Source organism: Larimichthys crocea, chromosome III (assembly GCF_000972845.2).
Source record: "Larimichthys crocea isolate SSNF chromosome III, L_crocea_2.0, whole genome shotgun sequence".
Taxonomy (NCBI): domain Eukaryota; kingdom Metazoa; phylum Chordata; class Actinopteri; family Sciaenidae; genus Larimichthys; species Larimichthys crocea.
This window is the reverse complement of record NC_040013.1, coordinates 24,141,208-24,160,993: the sequence shown is the minus strand read 5'-3', so window position 1 is coordinate 24,160,993 and position 19,786 is coordinate 24,141,208. Positions and strand designations below refer to the sequence as shown.

The 19,786-nt window shown below is 42.7% G+C and overlaps 1 protein-coding gene across 2 annotated transcripts in view; it reads right to left on the bottom strand.

Annotated features, from left to right (window-relative positions):
* gfra1a (gdnf family receptor alpha 1a) overlaps positions 1–18,595 on the bottom strand; it is an 89,019-nt gene extending 70,424 nt beyond the window's left edge. Inside the window, exons 1-4 of one of the 2 annotated variants that reach the window (XM_027278128.1) lie at positions 18,083–18,595; positions 17,277–17,582; positions 16,280–16,360; positions 4,497–4,667 (exon numbers count right to left, since the gene is read on the bottom strand). In XM_027278128.1, the coding sequence (XP_027133929.1) occupies positions 4,497–4,667; positions 16,280–16,360; positions 17,277–17,582; positions 18,083–18,146 (622 nt within the window). In that variant the 5' untranslated portion in view covers positions 18,147–18,595. The remainder of the gene's footprint in view (positions 1–4,496; positions 4,668–16,279; positions 16,361–17,276; positions 17,583–18,082) is intronic. The other variant, XM_027278129.1, reaches the window with a different exon arrangement.
* Between the last annotated feature and the right edge of the window lie 1,191 nt (positions 18,596–19,786).

The window sequence follows — 19,786 nt, the reverse complement described above, 5'->3', positions numbered from 1 at the left end:
AATATGTTTCCCATAATTTGGGAAAATAATATTACAACCATTCATTTGTCCATCAGTAGAAACTGAAAGTTGTGATGTTGGTCACAATCTTTGAAGGTATGCTTAAACATAATACATTTTGATTTTTAGGATTCCTGATGATAAAGAAATAATGGATTCATTTATGTTTTGGTTGAAACTGAGTACTTCTTTTAAGTTTACTCCTGATACAGGCTGTGGTCATCTCATGACTAGATCCGTCCTGACAGGCCTCCCAGCCTGGTTTTCATTAAACCCAAGGGAGCACATGTTACCCCGATGCTCATCGAGCTCCATTGGCTTTAAATTCAAGCCAATAGTCGCCTACAAAGTAGTCTCCGGTACTACACCTACCTACCTAGATGCCCTTATAGCATAAGCGACCTCACGACCACTGGGCTCCTCCAATGAACGACGCCTGGCTCTGCCACCCGTTCGCTCAAGGCAATCCAAACTCTTCTCGTCTGTTGTTCCCCATTGGTGAAATATCCTAACAGATCAGGGGCGTTTCCTCTCTACCTGAAGACTCAGTTCTTCAGTGACCATCACCTCCATTAAAACCCTACTAACAACAACCAACAGCCTCAGAACCATAAATCCATTTCCATTATAGGATTCACAGCAGGAAATCACATGTATCCACAAGAAAAATATAGTTTTACCCAGTTTGTTGAATTATGATCATCTTGAAAGAGATTGTGCATACAGTCGTCATGTTGTGATATAATTGAAATACATAAAACGATAGATATTACCCAGCACAATCAAACAGCTTGTAGTCCCTCTACAGTGGAAACACATATGTCACTCTCATAAATTACTCATCATTAGAGTCTAATGATTTCGTGCTTTATGATGCTCTACACCAGGACCATGAATATTCCTGCGTGACCGTGACTGCTTGAATGATGCTCAGTGACCTTTATGTTATGGCAGCTGTTTAAGAATCTGAAATAGTTCATATATCTCTCTACGTATGCACGATTGTTTCACCTTTTCCGCCACCACATCTCTCATTTCCTCCCATCTTTTGTCTTCCCTTGTTTCGCCTGCCTCTTACAGTACGGTATGCAGATTAGTTCCATGCCTCACGAGGTGCAGTTTTTCCTTTTAAAATGCAAATTTCAAACATTTAACACTGTTACAGAGCTAAATAATACATTTACCTTACAGCTCTGTTTCTAATTAATCATCAGTTTTTTTCATTTTTTATATTAGCTGTGAAAATTGTGCGAAGTTTCTAATAATGGAATGAAAGGATAAACCTCTGGGCGTGGCCTCTTCATAAGCTCCTCTGAGTAAGAATGCTGATTTAAAATAAGCTCTCTCTCTCTCTCTCAGACGTTCGTGACTCACTTGGTGCGGGAGTAGATTTCCGTTTTTTTTCCTCATTTGATGATAATGCTTCATCCAAAAGATGAGCGGGGCCGCTGGCCAAATCTCCTGAGCTTGACGAGGCTACAAGATAGCGGCAGTGTGTTCTGGGTGGTAGAGAGAATCACGGGGAATATCACAGGTTTGATCCCTGGAACGCTTATCACAGTCAAAGATGTGTTTCCACAGTTTTGTTTTTGTGTGTTTTGGATGTATGACAAGAATTACTCAACTCAAATCATCGAAAATACTCTTACAGGTAAAAGGTAAACATTTCAAATCTTGACTTCAGTAAATTTAAGTTGTAAACACACTGAACATATGCACCGAAAGCTTAAAGATTATTACCTAAGAAGATGTTGTTGTTTGTGTGAATATTAAAAGTGCATCGTTCACCATAAGGAAATTATTTCTTTCCTTTTAAACACATTGTATTCCCACAGTCGGTCATGTGGAGAGCAGCTCCATGTCAGATTAAAAGCAGACCCATTGGAGAACAGCCTGGGATTTTTATTTTTTATAAAGAATATCATAGGTAGAAGTTGAGTTGTGCATGTTTTTTCTGACAGTTTTAAAACAACAACAGAATAAAAGTGAGTTTGTTGTACTTCTCACAGTAATCCCAAAAGAATCAGTGTGGATCATGATGCCTCTGCTTTAATCTTTATGATATGTAGACGTTTCACAGTGTATAAATACGTGCTGTCAGCTCTGTCAATCAGAGATCGGAACTACATACATGTTTTTGAGTAAAGTTATAAATGAAGCATCCACCAAAAGACTTTGGTAATGTGCCATTTGTTTGTGGAGGGTCAGTTTACACAGTTTGGCAGGAAGGCCGCAGCATCTGTTTCCTGTCTAATCTGTAAACGGAGAAGGTGAGAAAACTATAATTACTACAAAGAGAATGAGAGAGTGAGGTGAGGAGTTTCATTTATTTACTCTTTCGCCAACCCTCACTGCGTCTGAGTCTTATTACTACCTGGGACGATGAATCTTTTTAAATGACAATTTTTTGGAGAAACGGTATTTACAGCTAAGCCCTCAGCGACATCCATATTCCTGTCAGAGAACAGAGGGATTGAAGTTTTTAATTAATCTGAACGCCAGCTTCCCCAAGGATACACACACACACACAATCTCCTCTACGCACACACACACAGACACACCCATCCTCACACAGCGCAGACTGTAGCAGGCGGGAGGAGAGTGGCAGAGCGACATATCAACCTTTGCATAAACGTCTCTCTGAGACGCTTTGTCAAACTAAAAGTGTCTGAAGAGGAGGATGGAGCTCGTGTACGACAGTGTTGTACGACACGGTGATGGACCGTACATTTACATCATCCTCAACGCCAGCTGCCCTTCTCATGCACTAGTGACTTGATAAAGACACATATGATACTGCAGTTTTCCTCTTCATGCCATGTCAGTTTTGGCAGAGCATGGCTTTTGCAATGGAACTGCTTGCAGCGCAAGGCACAACGTCTCTACTTCTACTGTATCTATTCAGTGCCAGTGTTCCTGATATTGTATCTATGTAGTTTAGTGAGAGCTGTTAACAACAAGGATGAAATTCCCCATGTGTCATCATAGTTGGCCAGTAAAGTTGGTTTTGTTAGCAGGGACAGAGAGGCGGCAATTACACGGAGAGTTGAAATAAGAAGTATTTTCTATTGAAACATTGCGCCTGCATCCTGCATGTTTTGTTCTTTCTGCACAGTGAATCACAGCAAGACGTGGGGTGATTTGTCTGCCATAGTAAAGTGTTTATTTAAATATCCCATTAGCTTTTAGCATATCTTTCCCTAATCAAAGTTTTTTTCACCTCAGAGAAACGTTAAAACGTTTTCTTTTTGCACTCCCTGCTGACATTTCTACTTAAATGTTTAAAGCTCAAATTGAAAATATGCATCACAGCAGGTGGATGGAAAAAAAGCTCCAAAGTGAAGAGGTGAGTGCTCCCCCTCAGGTTTTAGTCTGAACACACCATTCAGCATGATTCAACCTCACAACCTTATTGATGTAATCCTCCCTTGAGCAAGACTTGCAGCAGAAAAAAATGTGTGTGTTTGCCAGCGAGAGGGCAGATCTGTGTTGTGCTTCTTTGACCAGTCGTGCATGCAAATAAAAAGATGCGCGGCCATATATGTGACAGTGCATGTCTGTGTGCGTGAATAATCATTCGTCAGTGAGAAATGCTCGTGTCTTTGCAGTCCAGCGAGAATCTATTAGAGAGTCTTTGTGTGTGTGTGCGTGCATATGTACACCAAAATTGAAATAATACAGCGTATTGCAAAATAATGACCAAATTCATTCACAAAGACATAGCAAGTTAACTTTTCAGCAGGCCGTGATGCAAAATGAAATATTTCCCTCGCACCATCACAGCCTGCAATAAGCTGTTTTTGGCCATGAAACTAATGTAGCAGTCACAGACATTGACTGCCCTCTAAAATGGAAATTCATAAGCCAAAATGGCACAGTGGGAATATCAATATATGACATATCCACTGCTTCTCCAACCCCCCCAACCTCCCACTTCTCACCGTCTCTTGCCGCCTCCCCATTCCATCCTACCCTGTCCTCTCCAGGGTTTTTTTAAAGCAGAGAGCACATCTGCTGTAGAAACTCTTCTGAAGGACATGTCAACCCTCTCTGACACAGCTGACTAAGCAGATAGACGGACAGACAGGCCAGCAGCGGTCCGACACCTTTCTCAGATGGTCCCAAAGGATGCAAAATCTATAACTGGCCTAATATGATACCAAGGAGGCTAAAGTCAGTGTGAACAGATCAACAGATGGAAAGAAAGAGTTTCATATCTCAACACCGAGAACCTAAAACGCTTGAACTAGCACACCTTTGTCTCACATGTTTGTATAAACTTTCAAGACCACATTAATAATTTGGCCTGCAGGAAACAACCGAAAACATGTTTTTCTGGGTATAAACACACAGATGATATTTGATGATTATCTAAAAACACAAGAACAAAGTGCAGTGTGCTCTCACGCTCACATTTGGCCAGTTCTGCATGTACAAAGAAAAAAAAAAATCATGCACGATCAAATACACATAAAAACACAACTCTATGTCTTTACCCAGTACGGCCCAATTGGGATGAGCTCTCCTGTTTCTACTTGGATCCTGAAGTTCCGTGGAAGAGGGGCCCCCTCTGCCCAGAGCGTGCTCCCTGCCCTGGGATACCCTGCCCTGGGCGCCCCCCCTGCCTGGAGCTGAAGTGGCGGAGCTGCTCCAAGGTTCCCCACCCTCTGTAAGAGATGCGCTTCATTCAGGACCACCAAACCAACAGCGATCAGGGGTCATCAGGGTTCACAAAGTTCACAGGGAGGTCAAGACTCCAAATAATAAAAAAAAGGGATACTCACAGGTCAAAGGGGGGGAAGAGGTCAAATAATAACCGGAAAGAGAGCATTTAGATCATTCAGCGGACAGGCAAAAGTCACATTCTGGGTGCTTTCCAGGTAGGAAAAGGTAAAGGCAGAAGGAACACACAGGAGCGAGGTTTAATGATTCCAGAGATTCATTCACAAAAGGAAGAATTTTAACACAAGCTCAGTATGCTACAGAAAAGAATTAGGAAAAAGGAATTGGTGCCTGCAACGTCGCTGAGGGAGTATAGTTCTTATCTGCAGCAGATATAGTCAGAAGAAGCCCTAAGCGCTGATATTCACCGTCAGTGCCATTCAAATAAATCACAACAGGTTCAGATCTATAGCTGCTCAGTGAGACAGCACTTTTCTCTTTCTCTTTATTTCTTTCAACACTAAAATCAAATCTGCAAGTGCTTCAAGTACAAATAAAGAGCCCAGTCACAGCAAGAAGAACAATTTGGGTTGTGTTTACCTAGATTACCCATCGACAAACTGCACAATCACTGCGGTGAAAGATCGCTGTTTAGCCCACTTATGTGTGAAGAGAGTGTACACAAAACCCGATCGATTGTCGAGCAGTAACACTAGCCTCACGCGCAAACAAGCCCGGAATAGGAGCATCTGAAGCCGCGTGGCAAATCGGGGGCATGCAGTTATAGATTTTGAGTTATGAGGACGGTTTGTGGATGAAACAAATGCAAATTTATGTATCGATGCCCTCATTTAACATCTCTGAGAGCAAAGACTGGCACGGAACAAGAGCTCAGCTGGATGCCTGTTTGTGTGTTGGGTGCCAGCGGGTGTATGCATTCTCGTGCTTGACTGCTGGCTGTGTGTGTGTGTGTGTGTCTGTTTAAAGCCCTGTTTGCTTTTCAGGGATGCTGCTGTTCTGTGATCAAGAGAAGAGGCACGGAGGAAGACGGAAGACAAGAAGGGGTGAAGCTATTATTCTCCGAAGAGAGGCGATTGTTAGTTAGAGACACTGCTTTAATCAGACGCGCCGTGGCTGTCGACAAACGGGATCACATGGGACGGAGTGTAAATTCCAATCGACCAGTTGGGACCTTCAAAGTGCGTTAAGCAGGAAAATAAATTGCACTGCTGTACTACTGGGGAGGAAGAAAGTCATGAAAATTGCAAACGGGACATGAGGTTTCCTGGAAAAGAAGCTTCCCAAAAGCATCTGAATGTACAATAGCTAGACCACTGAGAAGCTGTGCATGACGACCACAAGATGACCCATTTTTTTGGCCTTTTCAAGCTTTATTTTTGATAGACACAGCTTGAAGAGTGACAGGAAAGAGCCACAGGTCGGATTCGAACCCCGGACTGAGCCTTCGCACATGCTGCGGATCCAAATAACCTTTAAATGCATCAGGAACCAATCACAATGGAAGTTAGAGGCATTACCGAACAGGATAAACTGGAGCAAGTATATAAAAATGGGCATGATAACATTTTTTTATGTTTTGTAATAAAAACAAGACCTTGGCTTTTATGACTGTGAAAATTAAGCGTGTAACAGAACAAAAGCAGTGTTTTGCAATACGACAGAAACAACCAGATGTGGTGACTTCATTACAACTATGGCACTGCATAGTTGGGGAATCTTTGGATAAATGCATAAATTCACAACATGCACTTAATTAAAAAGCCTTGGCTTGTACAGTGGAGTGTGATGTTACACTCCCTCTTCATCCAGATCAAAGAGGAACCAAGAAATATTACTACTTACTCGATGGAACAACAAGACTTGGGCAAAAGAGGTCAAACAGCGAAACCGACTGAGAATGAGGCATTTCAACAATTTCAAGCAGGGGGAAGCAGCATGACTTTACAAATCCACTTCTATAAAAGAAGCAAACAGTATAGCTCAGTCCAGTTTACGGTGGAAGAGTATGAAATTCTATTAAGACACAACGGCACAAGTAAAAGCCTTGACGGCCAGAGCCGAGGAAAGTTAATCCTGTGAGTTGACTGGGTGCAGCCGAGGGCTTAGAGCAGCAGCTTAACACAAGGCCGTGGCTTTGGAGCACCTGCCAGTGGTCAGTCATGCCTCAGCCAGCAGAGCGAAACACAATGTGATTATAACACGTCAGAATTAACCACACCGTACCAAAACAATCTTTTTAAATCGATTTAAAAGTTATTAAACTGAATTATTCAGTTAAGTACACACAGGTTGCAAACAGACAAGACAAGATATGATTTAAATGTGGGCACCTGCAGGCATTCATATGCTTAGTGATGCCACTAATACTCATGCTATGTAATATATGTACATGTGAATGTTGAATAATCATTGAAATCCTGTTGAAAATCAACCGAGGCAACTATGAAAACTATTTCAACATAGACGTCGAGGTTAAAACTGGCATGGAGTTGATTAAAAAGTGAGGGGTTGTTTTGTCTAGATTAAAAATAACCATAATTTCACTGATAAAACTCAACATCTGCTCACATTTACACTGTTAACATCCATGAGGCAAAATGTGTCTTCACACTGCATAAAAATATTTTTTAAATCACAGCGTTCAAAGTTTTGGGGACACTTTGGAGAATTGGAGTGTACTCCTCAGCCTAAAGTTCTAACTGTACAGTTGTGCAGTCACTACTTTGACTGTGAGTCGTGCCTAATTGCACGCACGCTTATCTGTGTAGGTGTCTGCGACTGTGTATGTGAAAAGTTAATTGTCCATATTTTCATGCAGTATAAAGCAGCAGGGGGGGGGAGGCGAACCTGGCACATGCTCCCTCCCGCTGATTTGAGCTGTCAACAGCATTTATTAACGATGATGAATCACCCTTCCACTTCACATCCAATCAAAGGGCTCTCAGAGGGACTCAAATCTGGTCACCTTTAACTAAATGATTTTCTTGGCCCACGTTGTGCCAGCCAGCGATTGAACTGGCAACCTGATGATATGGCTGCTGTTAGAATTGTTCTGCCAATGGCCCCACAGCTGGATCAGTCATTTCTGAAACAGTGTGGTGAATTAAGCGGCCAAATGACATGTACTGTAGCTGCACGGGGAGGCGGGGGCTTTTAAAATGAGGAAAAAGTTATACAGCCAGTGAGACATGGAATATAAAGCTGTTCTCTTGACCTTGCCATTGGATTCAATCTGAACTAGGTCCAGTCCCTGCTGCATAATACAGTACATTTTACAATGCAAGCCGACAGGTACCACTGAATCAGAATAATCTGCCTTCCACTGGGCAGAGGGATTCTCCTTAAGCCTTGCCTTTCCTCCCAAGCCACCAACTTCAATCCATCTACATTTAACTAAAAATACACTCGCGCATCCCTGAGAAATCTCAAAATGATTTGCATTACTACACACGTTATGCTAAAAAAAAAATCAGCTCTACAGAGAAGAGACAAGGTCAGTGAAAACACAAATCCCCAACAGGCTGTGTCCTTCTCTCAGAACACAAGAGCAAAAGCTCAGCCTGGAATTGTACACCACAAACCTTGCTGAAGGATAAAGCTTTTGATCCTGGCCTGAGCGGAAGAGTTTGGGGCGGAAAAAGAAGGGAGGGAACAGGGGGAAAAAGAGAGAAATCAATAGATTCTTGTAGACACAGCCTCAAGTTTCCAATCTAACACAGCGCTATATTGATTAGGTTTCATATGAGACAAGGCACAGGGACAGAAATGTCGGCAGTGGATTTGGGAGTCTTTAACAAAACAAACTCCAGTGCAGGGAAGATCTGTAGGGGCAGTTCTTTTTGTTCTTCTACTGCATCGCAAACAGACGACATACTGTAGATAAAGACTTCTGTGATGGATGAATGGATACAGTGTAAGGATGCATACCAGAAATTTGGCATTGCACACAAGAAAACAAAATTATGGGGCAACTTAGCTGCCCTTAAAAGCAGTGCCTGAACCCCAAATAGCTCCCAAAGCATAAAACACAATGACATGAAATGTGTTGATGGTGATGCCAGATGTGTGTAACATCAGCCTCAGTTTTACTCTGCCAGCTTCTTCTTACAATTGACATGTCTGCAATTGCTGATGAACCAATGAGACGAATCTGGACTACAGTGTTGGACAGACAGATGGAGGAGCCGAGAGACGTTGCAGACTTTAGACTGTAAAATGTTGACGTGTCCAACTCTGAAGTTCAACTCAAATTTGTCAGAAAAGGGTCTGAACGGATAAGTGGGTACGTTCCAAAAGCTGGAAGAGGAATTAACTCTGGGTAAAACAGTCTCCAATTGAAATTCCAAAAATTAATGTTGCTGTGAGTCACACCAGCCTGACAGCTGAGCTTGGTCTGTGATTGACGTACAGAAAAGAAAAGAAAAACATCTTTTGATGATGCAGATTGAATAAAATATGCTCCAGGGAACTGAGTCATTTAGCTCACAAAGGTGAAGGTATAGCTTTCTGGGAAAGGTCAGAAGTGCATGACTATGTCACCAGACACAACCAGGAAACTGATGACTTCATCAAAGCAAACAGGCAAATGCTGTGGTGTGCTGTGAGTTCATTTCTAACATATTATAGAGGTTTTATAGTTCTTGACGTTGAGTTTTTTTGTGTTCTTGCATGATTTCTAGGTCTGAAAACACATCTCGAATTATCATAGTCTATCGATCGTCCACTGCTTTGTCATCTGTATCTTCTTGTAAAGACTAAAGCATCTGTGTATTATGGTGTAAACCATCAGTAGTGAAAGGTACTTTAACAACCTTAAGGTTTGCTCATGTCTAGCCAACACCTGATCTGTTTAATAAGATCAGGATCAGTGCCAATCCTGATTCAATGTATCAGCTTCGTGCATCTCTAGGCTAAAGTCTAAAGAAAGTTAGGAAACGCCCACTCCCTCCAACAACTTCTTTAAAGCAAACACTAAATCTGCTTGCTTGGTCGCAAACAGCGTGGGACTGTTTATATCCAGAGCAACTCCCAGCTACAAACACATTTGACTCAATAAGCGTGAAGAAGGGAATGGCAGAAAGAAAAAGTGTGCTCAGTCAACCAACTCTGGATAAATAAAGGCAGAAAAATAAAGTTAAGAGAACCAGGCAGGATACTCTCTCTCCAAAAGATACAGCACAATAAATTATGTTTCTACCTCTGTAACTCCTCTGCATTCCCCTCCCTGACTCTATCTCGCACTCACATAAACACACACACACAAAGATGCAGAAATATACACACAAACACAAGCAGGGTAGGAGATAGCGGTAGACACTCTTATCTCTAAACATTGGCAGCTCATAATGAGAGTGACTTCCTCTGCAGCCAGTGGTTGAGTGGTGCTGACAGCCTCTCAGCCCTGTGTGTCAGCACAGGGAGATTTGAAGCACTGCCTTAGCTTGACAGCCGGGCCACGCACTTACAGATGTTTTCACACTCACAAAACACACACACACACACACATATATATATATGCACACATTGATGCAACTGTGCTTCAAGGTTGACTTCAGTAGTAGGAGGGAGGAGGACAAGATGTGTTTGAAGTCTTGACACATGGAAGAGACACAATATTGAGCTTTGGTGTATTGGGGCTTATGAGTAGTGAGTGGGTGATATGCAGAGAGCTGCTGTACCAGCCAACTGGGAAGAGGACGGGGCTTAAGGAGAGAGTTTCTGCCAAGCAGACATCAATACACAACGGCGGGGGGAAGAAATTCATTACAAGCCAGGGAACACAGTTTGTGATTACTGCAGAGCCGCCTGTGGAAAATTTGAAACATGCACAGGTTGGATAAATAGTATACGCACTAAAATATATCAAGATTTAGTTGAATTTCAAAGGATTGCAACCACCTAACATCACTCTCTTCCCCTGGCATGAAAGGAGAAATTACAATGGCTGCAAAATATGAAACAAGGCCGATCTAGAGTCAGTTTGTATATTCTGGGCTACCATAGAAACATGGTGGTTCAACATGAATCATTCTAAGGTGATAAAAACATAAATATTCTTATTTTCAGGTGATTAGACACCAATGAAAACATCATGCATGTTAAATTCCATTTCTTTCATATTCTCTGAGGACACACTGGACCTTTAAGCAACAGTTATTGACATAGGAACAAGGGGAAGACATAGAGGACAAAGGGGTCGAGACAAATTAAAAGATTCCATCTAAAACAAATCTCAAACGGCGCAATGTTTAGTATAAAGCCGCAGTACTTTTAAGATAAGCGATGCCAACCTAAATGCTACATTATCACTTCAAAACTGCCAAACAACCATAAAAAGGTCAGTCCACGGGCCGGAGTGAAAATGATAGCTGTATAAACTCATCTTTATTCATAGGTCGCACCTCCTGGAATCTGTGATGTTCTTATCTGTTTTCAACCCACCGCCGCTCCATCATTTAACCACAGCTGCTGTATTTACGTTGATTCACTTTTTGGCCGCTGTCCAAACTGTTGATTATGGTCCGTGTCATTTTTTTTGCCCCCGTGTTACATTTCCCTTACCTCTCATATTGTACTTGTGCGAAATGACAATTGGCTCACGTAATAAAATAGTCCCTTATCTACAAACAGTACAATCATGCACTGTAATCTATGTGGCCGTATGCCAAAATGTTTTGAAACAAGTTCAAGACACCCATTTCCCTGATGTAGAAATGTTTTCTTAAAGCAGGCATACCTCCATAAGAGATGTGCTTTGGCACTCTGCAGGAATTAAAAATGATGGAAAGGCATGCAATATATATTTATATATATATTACTTATTTAAAGCGTTTAAAAACAGGATAATCAAGAAGGACTCAAACAAGAAGTAGCAGATGACGAAAAGTGGATACCAAAACTACCCAGAACAGCAAGTGTTCATGAATACAGTAATATGACCAAAACTACCCAGAACAGCAAGTGTTCATGAATACAGTAATATGAAACTACCCAGGCTGTGTGTTCATCCATTTCCTACGCTGCTTTGATTTTCCAGCGGCCTGGGCCAAATGGTGTGGCAGTAATTCCAAGTCCACTTTAATCTCAGAATAATGCTCTCTGTTTCTGTGTTGCTCCCTCCTGCATGGATCAGTGACTCATAAACATGGGCAACTGGGGAAGAGAAGGGCAGCCATTTCATCTAAACTCTGCGCTCTCCTTCCTCTAAGCTTGTATGAAGTCACGCGGTGTGTGATAGAAAATTATTGTTTTTTTTTCTGCCCGGCACGACGACCATCTTCTTGTTTACCGATTCACAGAGCCAGCATCTTCCAAAAACTAGCACCTCTGAGTGCAAAGAAAACCCAAATATATACGCAGATGATGAAAATGCAAAAAAAATCAGTGCAGATCTAGCATGATTTTACACAGACTTCTATGTTGTATGCATGCCATGAATGTGGTATGTGCTCAACAACACACTTTTCTACCAATAGTTCAAACACAGGCAGCTGAGGAACTCGGTGAACCCTTTAATAACCTGAAACAGAGACATCAAAACAGGTAGAGCTGCTAAAGAGACACAGGGAGAGAGGATAAGGGGACTAAACGCAGGTTATATTTTGTTGGGAAAGGAAAACTCTGTAGCGCAATCAACAACCTGAACTAATGGTTGATTGGAAATCGTGAAAAAATACAGGTGCACATGCTTCGTTAGATTCTCACATGCAGTGTTTACTTTCACTAACAACTGATGTGTTTAAAGGAGTTTTAAATATTCACAGGTTCCCGACTTCCAGCTCACGAAAATGAACATATAATGGACACAGTTACATTGCACGTATACATGTTACATTGAAAATCATTTATCTATCTTATCTAACTCCAAAGTCCCCCCCGCCCCATGTGTCATCTATTGAATCACTGAATAATATCAACTTACAGCAGTAGTTCTCAAACTCGGAAACTTGGGGGCGTGGATGACAAAAGTAAAGATATAGAGTGAAACTATTTTTTTCATTAATTGCTGATAAACTATAACAAAATGCAAGAGATGGTACACGTGAACTTTATCAGCCTCAGCCTGAACTTTGGCTTCTGAAGGCGTGTGTGAGTTTGAGAAGCACTGACTTATCGGAAATGAGGGCAGCGTTGATGGTCGGGAAACACTTCGAGTAACTTCCAATCAGCAAAGCTATAAACACAGACAAGATAACATTGAATCTGTATTGCCCCTGAATCTCTTTAAAGGTGCTACACTGCTGATATCATATCCAGAGGAAAGGCCTCGGACTCAACATGGACTTTCTAAACATTCATGATGACAAATGCAGACAGCAGAAGTCTATCTAGCCTTTTTTGCCAAGATTCTGCCCATATATTATGTCCCCCGAAAGCACTATGGAGGAATTAACCATCACAGCAGCAGTGGTTACTCATTTTTTAGTGCCGAGAAGTGAGTTGACTCACAGGACTCAACCCCAGAGGTAAAGGCATTCTGCCCCCGGTAAAAAGATCTGAACATAATTATCTAGATGAACACACTGCTGTGTGCACATCTATTAGCAGGAATGTTATTAAAAAATTCACTTAGACTTGATAATTTAAGCATTCCTTTGTGTCATTAGTCCTGTTTTATACATCCTGAATCCAATATGTGTTTTACTATTTGGAAAATTCTGTATACAATCATGCTGTAATGATTATTTTGTAAATTAGCACAGGCATATATCCACTCCAGTTGCACATGTACAGTATATTTGTGTGACCGAAATGACACCCCACATGTCTCTCTAATGAAATCAGACTGACGCCTATGGGCGTTTCATTGGGAACAGGTGTTCAGGCCACCGCGGGGTGTGTGTTTGAGCGCCTGTGCATCTGTGCACTGTATGTATGGGTGTCACAGGAGATTAGTCGCTTCAGTCAGAGGCATGGGGTCGATCATGGAATTACAGGATCATCGTGGTTGCCTATTGTTCCTATAGCCTGGGATCACCGAGTCGTACTGCCTGGCTGAGACATGGGAAACATGGGACATGTTCAGGGAGCCTGAAATAGGGGGCTGACCACAGACCACTGTGGTTAACAAAGTGGTGTCTAAGATCTGAGACTGTACCACAAAGTAGAATCATTTAGTAATTTGCACTATGAACAAGAATAAAAGTTACTGTTAAAATAAAAGACCAAAGACGTGGTCAGAAGGAATGTGCAGACGTTTCCTGAAGAACGACATTGAGAAAACCAAATTGAGTATTTCACTGTACTCGATCACTTCAACCTCCAGTTTCAAGACCACATTTGCATAATTTAGAAAACGAGAATCCCCATACTCGGTCCTTGCTCTAAATATATACGTTTTATGGCGTTTTTGTACACATTTCTATGCTCATCTCAGTGTGAAACGTACAAGGCTGTCTGAGTGATCAAGTACGAGCTCTAAGCTCTAATCTTTTCTGCCTCGATCCTTCTACTGTCACCTTGCCCTTTAATTTCCACGGAAAGAGCAGAGGAGGCGGAGTGATCTCATGCTTTCTATCTCTTTCCGTTGGCCTTACCGTGCTATTCGCTGATTAACCCTCGCCCCTGCAGCCTTCTCCTCTCACCCCTCCGTCCCGTCCCTGCTCTATGGTTCTCCTTTCATTCTCCTTCTAGCTTTATCCCTTTCTCCATTAGCCCTGTGCTCTGTCTTACACACATATCACCATTTCACTTGTCCATCACATCGGTCCTCATCACTTTAATGACCCAAGCTGATGTCAAAAGAGAGATGTGCACGTATGCAAAGCTGTCAATCAGCATACTGTAAAGAGGTATTTGAGCTAGCACTGAAATGACTAATCGATTAGTCCATTGGTTCCGAACCTGGGACCTCGCAAGGGGTCCCGAGATAAAGTCATAAGATGATCAAGAAAAGATAAAACATTGAGATGTATCATAATCATATAAGTTGAACTCTTAGGACTAAAAATGTTGCTGAATCAAACTGTGAGCAGGACTTGTGATGATGTCTTCACATTGAGGCCAGAAAGGTTTAGAACTGAGAGGTACTGAAGCACTGAAGTGGACAGAAAAGTTAGTCGCTCGACTGATTTTTAGAACGCAAACATGTCTAATGCTCAAATGCGAAGATTTCCTGCGCCTTTTCCGTTTTACATCTTTGTTAAACGAACATCTTTGAGGTTTGGACGGATGATCGGATCAAACAAACTATCTGAAGACTTCATCTTGGGCTTTGAGTAATTGTGAGATGCATTCTCTAAACAATTAATCAAGTAATAGAAAACAAATATCTCAAAGATGAATTAATAATGAAGATAAACATTAGCTGTGACCCTGCTCTCCATACTTTAATGACAGACTCGGGCCGATAGGATGTCCTATCTCTGCCACTTACAAAGAGAGATATACTGTATATGCAAAGCCATCAATCAACATAAAGAGGCATTTGGACATCAAATAAGGAGCGCCTGCCTTCACTATAAGGATGACACCATAAATCTGTCTGTTCCCACTCTTGGAACCTACTCAGACTGTCGAGAGACGTCACCTGCCTGTGGTGTTAACTGTGATCCTGTGCTGCACATGCTGTCTCGTCCTTGCTGGGACTGGCTGGCACTTTAAAGACCAAAGACATACACAGTGTGACATGGTGGATTTCTTTGTAAGTCCTTTTTTTTCCTCCACAGAGTAGCAAGAGGAGAGATAGGCTTTCACACACAAGAAAAGCTGGCTTCTCTGCCAGCGTTTCTTTGGAAGCAAATTGGTCATGAAGTCACTACCAGGTCCAAGATTTTCTGCCTCTGTATCTCAACACCCACATTATGGAGCATTGGTTTAGGGCAAATCAGCCAATTGTGAGATTAAAATGACAGAGGAAAAAAAAAAGGCACCTTAATGTCAAAAGGGGTCAAAATATCAGCCTTGTTCTTTGAAGATGTGGAGGCAGAGCTTGTCGGTTTGATTTGACACGGCAATCATCACCTGCAGCGTGATAATGAAAACGTAAACGGCTACATGATTGCGCCACATTCATAGATTAGGCTCTCAAATACCAACAACAGTCTCAACTGTGGGGCCACAGAGTCAAGTGAGCGGCTGTGTAGAAGGGAATAACATCGCCATCTAGAGTCTCGAGTCAGCATCGCTCCCACACACACAGATCTGAACAAGAAAAGGAAAAAAAAAGAAAATGCCTGTCATGCTCTCCCCCTCGACACACACAGAGCTCCTCACTCACTCACTCTTTTCAACAAGTGGATTCAAGAGGAAGCCGTCCAACAACCACGGCGAAACACGCCATCGACCGCAGAGCCCTCCTTCTACATCTGAAGCATTTATCCACTGCTTGATGAGACTCAGAACTATAGCTCCCCATGCAAGGTCACTTCCAGCCAGCATGCAGTATCGCTGGGGCGAGAACGAGCGGAGAAAAAGACAGATAGCGGAGAGGATGAGGGAGGATAAATACTTGACACACAGATAACCTTCGGTGAGAGCATGCACGGCGTGGAGCTTAACCGTATCTCGAGTGAGACCGGATACCAATGAGGAAAAAAAGAAATACTGTAGGGATGGAGTGAAAGCCTCCACAGAGGAGATCTGTTTTTATTCTTACCTATGATGGGAGCCAGTCGGAAAATGTCAGATAGACGACTGTTCACAGGTTCATATGGAGAATCCTCCAAGAAATCATTTCCTGTGAGGGAGATAAGCAGATGTTTAGATAGACAGATAGACAGTTTTGTTTTCCTGGTTTGTTTATCATCCCTCAGCCCTCACATTGCACGCATGTGACATGGGTTATTTGGGTCAGTCAATAGCCACGCTGGCACATAGCTGCACGCTTGATTAGATAGGTTGGTCAGCTGTGTTGCACAACTGGAACTCAACTCGCTGTCGATGGGCTGGGTTGCAGTTTAGGGACTAAAAGGGCCACCCCCCCCCCCAACCCACCCCCACGATCAACACTTTAAGATGGCACTGCTGAGCGCTGAGGGGCTTCACGCTCCATTACCTTCAAGAAAAGTGATTTAGCAGGTCAAAAAAGTGTCTTGGCACTGCAGGACCGTGGCTTTGTTGAACTGAGACGAAGGGCCAAATTCGAATGAAAGTGAAAAGAGTGATTGCGCATGAACACATTGGACTGTTATGAGATGAATGGCTGTGTGCTACTTTTTCGACTGTTTCGTTGGGTTGGCAGCGGGGACAGGGAGGGTCACAGAGATGGAAGGGGAGGGAGAGGATGATGGTGCCCCCTCCACCCTACATGTAGCAGTGGGAGGAGCTGGGGCAACATCTAACCCCCTTACAGACTACAATAGACAACCTATGGAGAATGTCCATTTCACATTAACTATAGCTGCAGGCTCTTGACTAAATGGAACACTCCCACCCAAACAAAGACCCCTAAAGGTGTTTTAGGAGGTTTTATTGCATCCCCAAGAAAAAAAAAAGTAATATTGTGCTATATTGTCTCATTTTCTGACAGATCGTCATACAAAAACAACACATACAAGCCTGGTAGATGAGCAGAATCTGCTAAAGGGGTGAAGGGTGTGTCTTGGGGAGGTTCGTGACCAGAAAAAGTTCCACCAAAAAGCTCTAAAACCAACCTTGTAACGTCTGATAGATCCCCCAATAGATGCGCAGGCAGTTCTTCTCTTTCTTCATGCCCCTTTTACACCGGCAGTTGTACAGGGGACTCTGTTTGAGCGCGTCCATTGCGCTCCTGCACTCGTCCTTGGCCTCCAGGCTGGCCACCATACTGAAGTTGGTCTCCTTACCGCCGGCCACGCACTGCCTCATCGTGCGGTACTTGGTGCTGCACGTCTGCTCCTTCTGGCACAGCTCATTGGCCCTCACACAGTCCAGCCGGGTGGCCCCAGCGCGCAGGTTCTCCTCGGCATAAGACAACACATCTGGAAAAAAGAAAATGCATATACGGCAATAACAATAAAACATAATGATACAACTCCCTTTATGAGCTGTTGTGCGTATTTGTTCACGGTGTATCCAAAGCGTGCGCACTTTGCGCGCTGCTTTCGGGTATTAAAATATGGCACACGAGCTTTTGGAAACTCTCCACTGACATGATTTGATCTGTACGCCACACAGCACATGAACACTGGCTGAAATCAGCTCCACAGTACTTGATAAGTTCTGCAGTTGGGTTAAAATTCGCTTTAACGAACTGTTTGATAGGGCAGCTCCTGGGTGACTGTCGTTTTGGAGCAGTTTGGATGACCGTACTGTAGCCTTTGCACGTTACCCAGACGCTCAGAGAGCCGTCGGTGCCTCTTCCAGACTCTCCCCTCCTTTTTATCAATAAAGCTCACAATTTAAAATATTATACGCACCTATGGGGCGAATTAGTATGAAACGGGCAGCTGCTGGTGGCGATAAACGAAGTGAAACTTACCTAAAAGAGGCAGAAGGACATACAATACTGCGAGGATCATCGTCTTCCTCTCCATGTGAGACATAAGCCCTTGTTGGAACGAGATGTGCGAAACTAAAAGCGACTTAACAGTAGTTTAATTCCCAGGGTACTTCCACTGTATTGAAATCCATTGAAAAGACGAAGCAGTGCGCGCCCCGCTGTATACAGAACAGATCCAGCTCGACTCATGCGAGAAATAATTCCCCCTTTCCAAAGACAAAAAAAAAAAGTGTCCAGTCCCGATTCTGTATAGTTTCTCTGACTCTTATACAACAACAACACCAAAAAAAGAACTGCTTCTCTCTCTCTCCCGTGCGGGTGGTCTTCTCACCGCAGGGGAGACAAAGACAAGGGATCAGAGCAGCGGAGGAAGCGAGACGGGGCGAGAGTGTCCTCCAACAACTCCAGCCAGTGGGATGCTTGCGTCTGTGCGTCTGAGCGCACACACACACACACACACACACAGCCAACTGGAGCCCCACTGCTGTCTATAGCGCATTCAGCAGCAGCAGCAGCAAGCAGCAGGAGCAGGAAGAGAGTGCCAGCTTCCCCCCTTCTCACTAAAGTACAGTAATCTTATCATGAATGTGCAAAGAGAGGACAAACTCACTGCCTTATTATGCCGACAGAAAATACACAATACTGTTAATTAATTTGAATTTGACTTAATCACTTTAGGGTTATTATGGTGTTTACTTTTAATAAACTTCCCAGCTCTTATACTCCAAAAAAAAAAAAATCCATTAAAACGCACATATGCATGTTGTTGCATTCATGATGAAAATGAAAATAGCACCATCAGTGTGTGTGTGTGTGTGTGTGTGTGTGTGTGGGCTGGTTTTACATTTCAGTGACACACAGAGGGGCAAAGAGCATGACTGGAGTGCATTTTTTTTTTTTTTACGACATGATTAATATAGACATGCATGTGAAGTAGCTCATGTGGCAATTTGTTACATTTGATTGCCCTTCTTCTAAACATGAGTGCATTGTTCTTCAAGCTGCACACCCTCCACCGCATATAGCCTATTCATGATATTTGCAGCATGTGTGTGCGTCTGTGTGTGTGTGTGTGTGTGTGTAATGTCAAATCCATTTGCAAATCACACACACACATGCATAAAGTGTTACGCAACAGTAGCTGACAACTGTGGACAGAGTGAGCTGTCGGGTGTGACACACTGCAGGGGTTGTAACATAAATAAAATATAGAGTCTCTAAGAAATATGTTTTTTTTTTTGTTTTTTTTCTGATACTTGTCAGCTAAAAGCAGCCTGACAGCGCTGCGCTGAGAGGAAACCTGGCCTCAGTCCTCTGCAGGAGAGAGTGGACAATGTGTGACTGTCGCCATCTGTTGGTGGATTTAAAGTAAAGGGTGACTAAAAACTAATAGATATAAAGAAAAGTTCATGTTTCACACTCATACAAAATCACACAATCATGTTTTAAACACTTCATTTCGATCAATTTACAATCAAACGACTTGAAATCTAACAAGCGGTGCATGATTATAATAAGAGGGATGATGCATCATGCGACTTGTGACTCTTCCTATAGCTCATTGATTGCCCATAAGGTCTATTCAGAGGCTAATCCACTTGGCTAAATACATGGGACCAGACTCTCTCTCTCTCTCTCTTTGCATTTAAGACTTGATCAAATCAATCAAGGATGCTGGCGTCC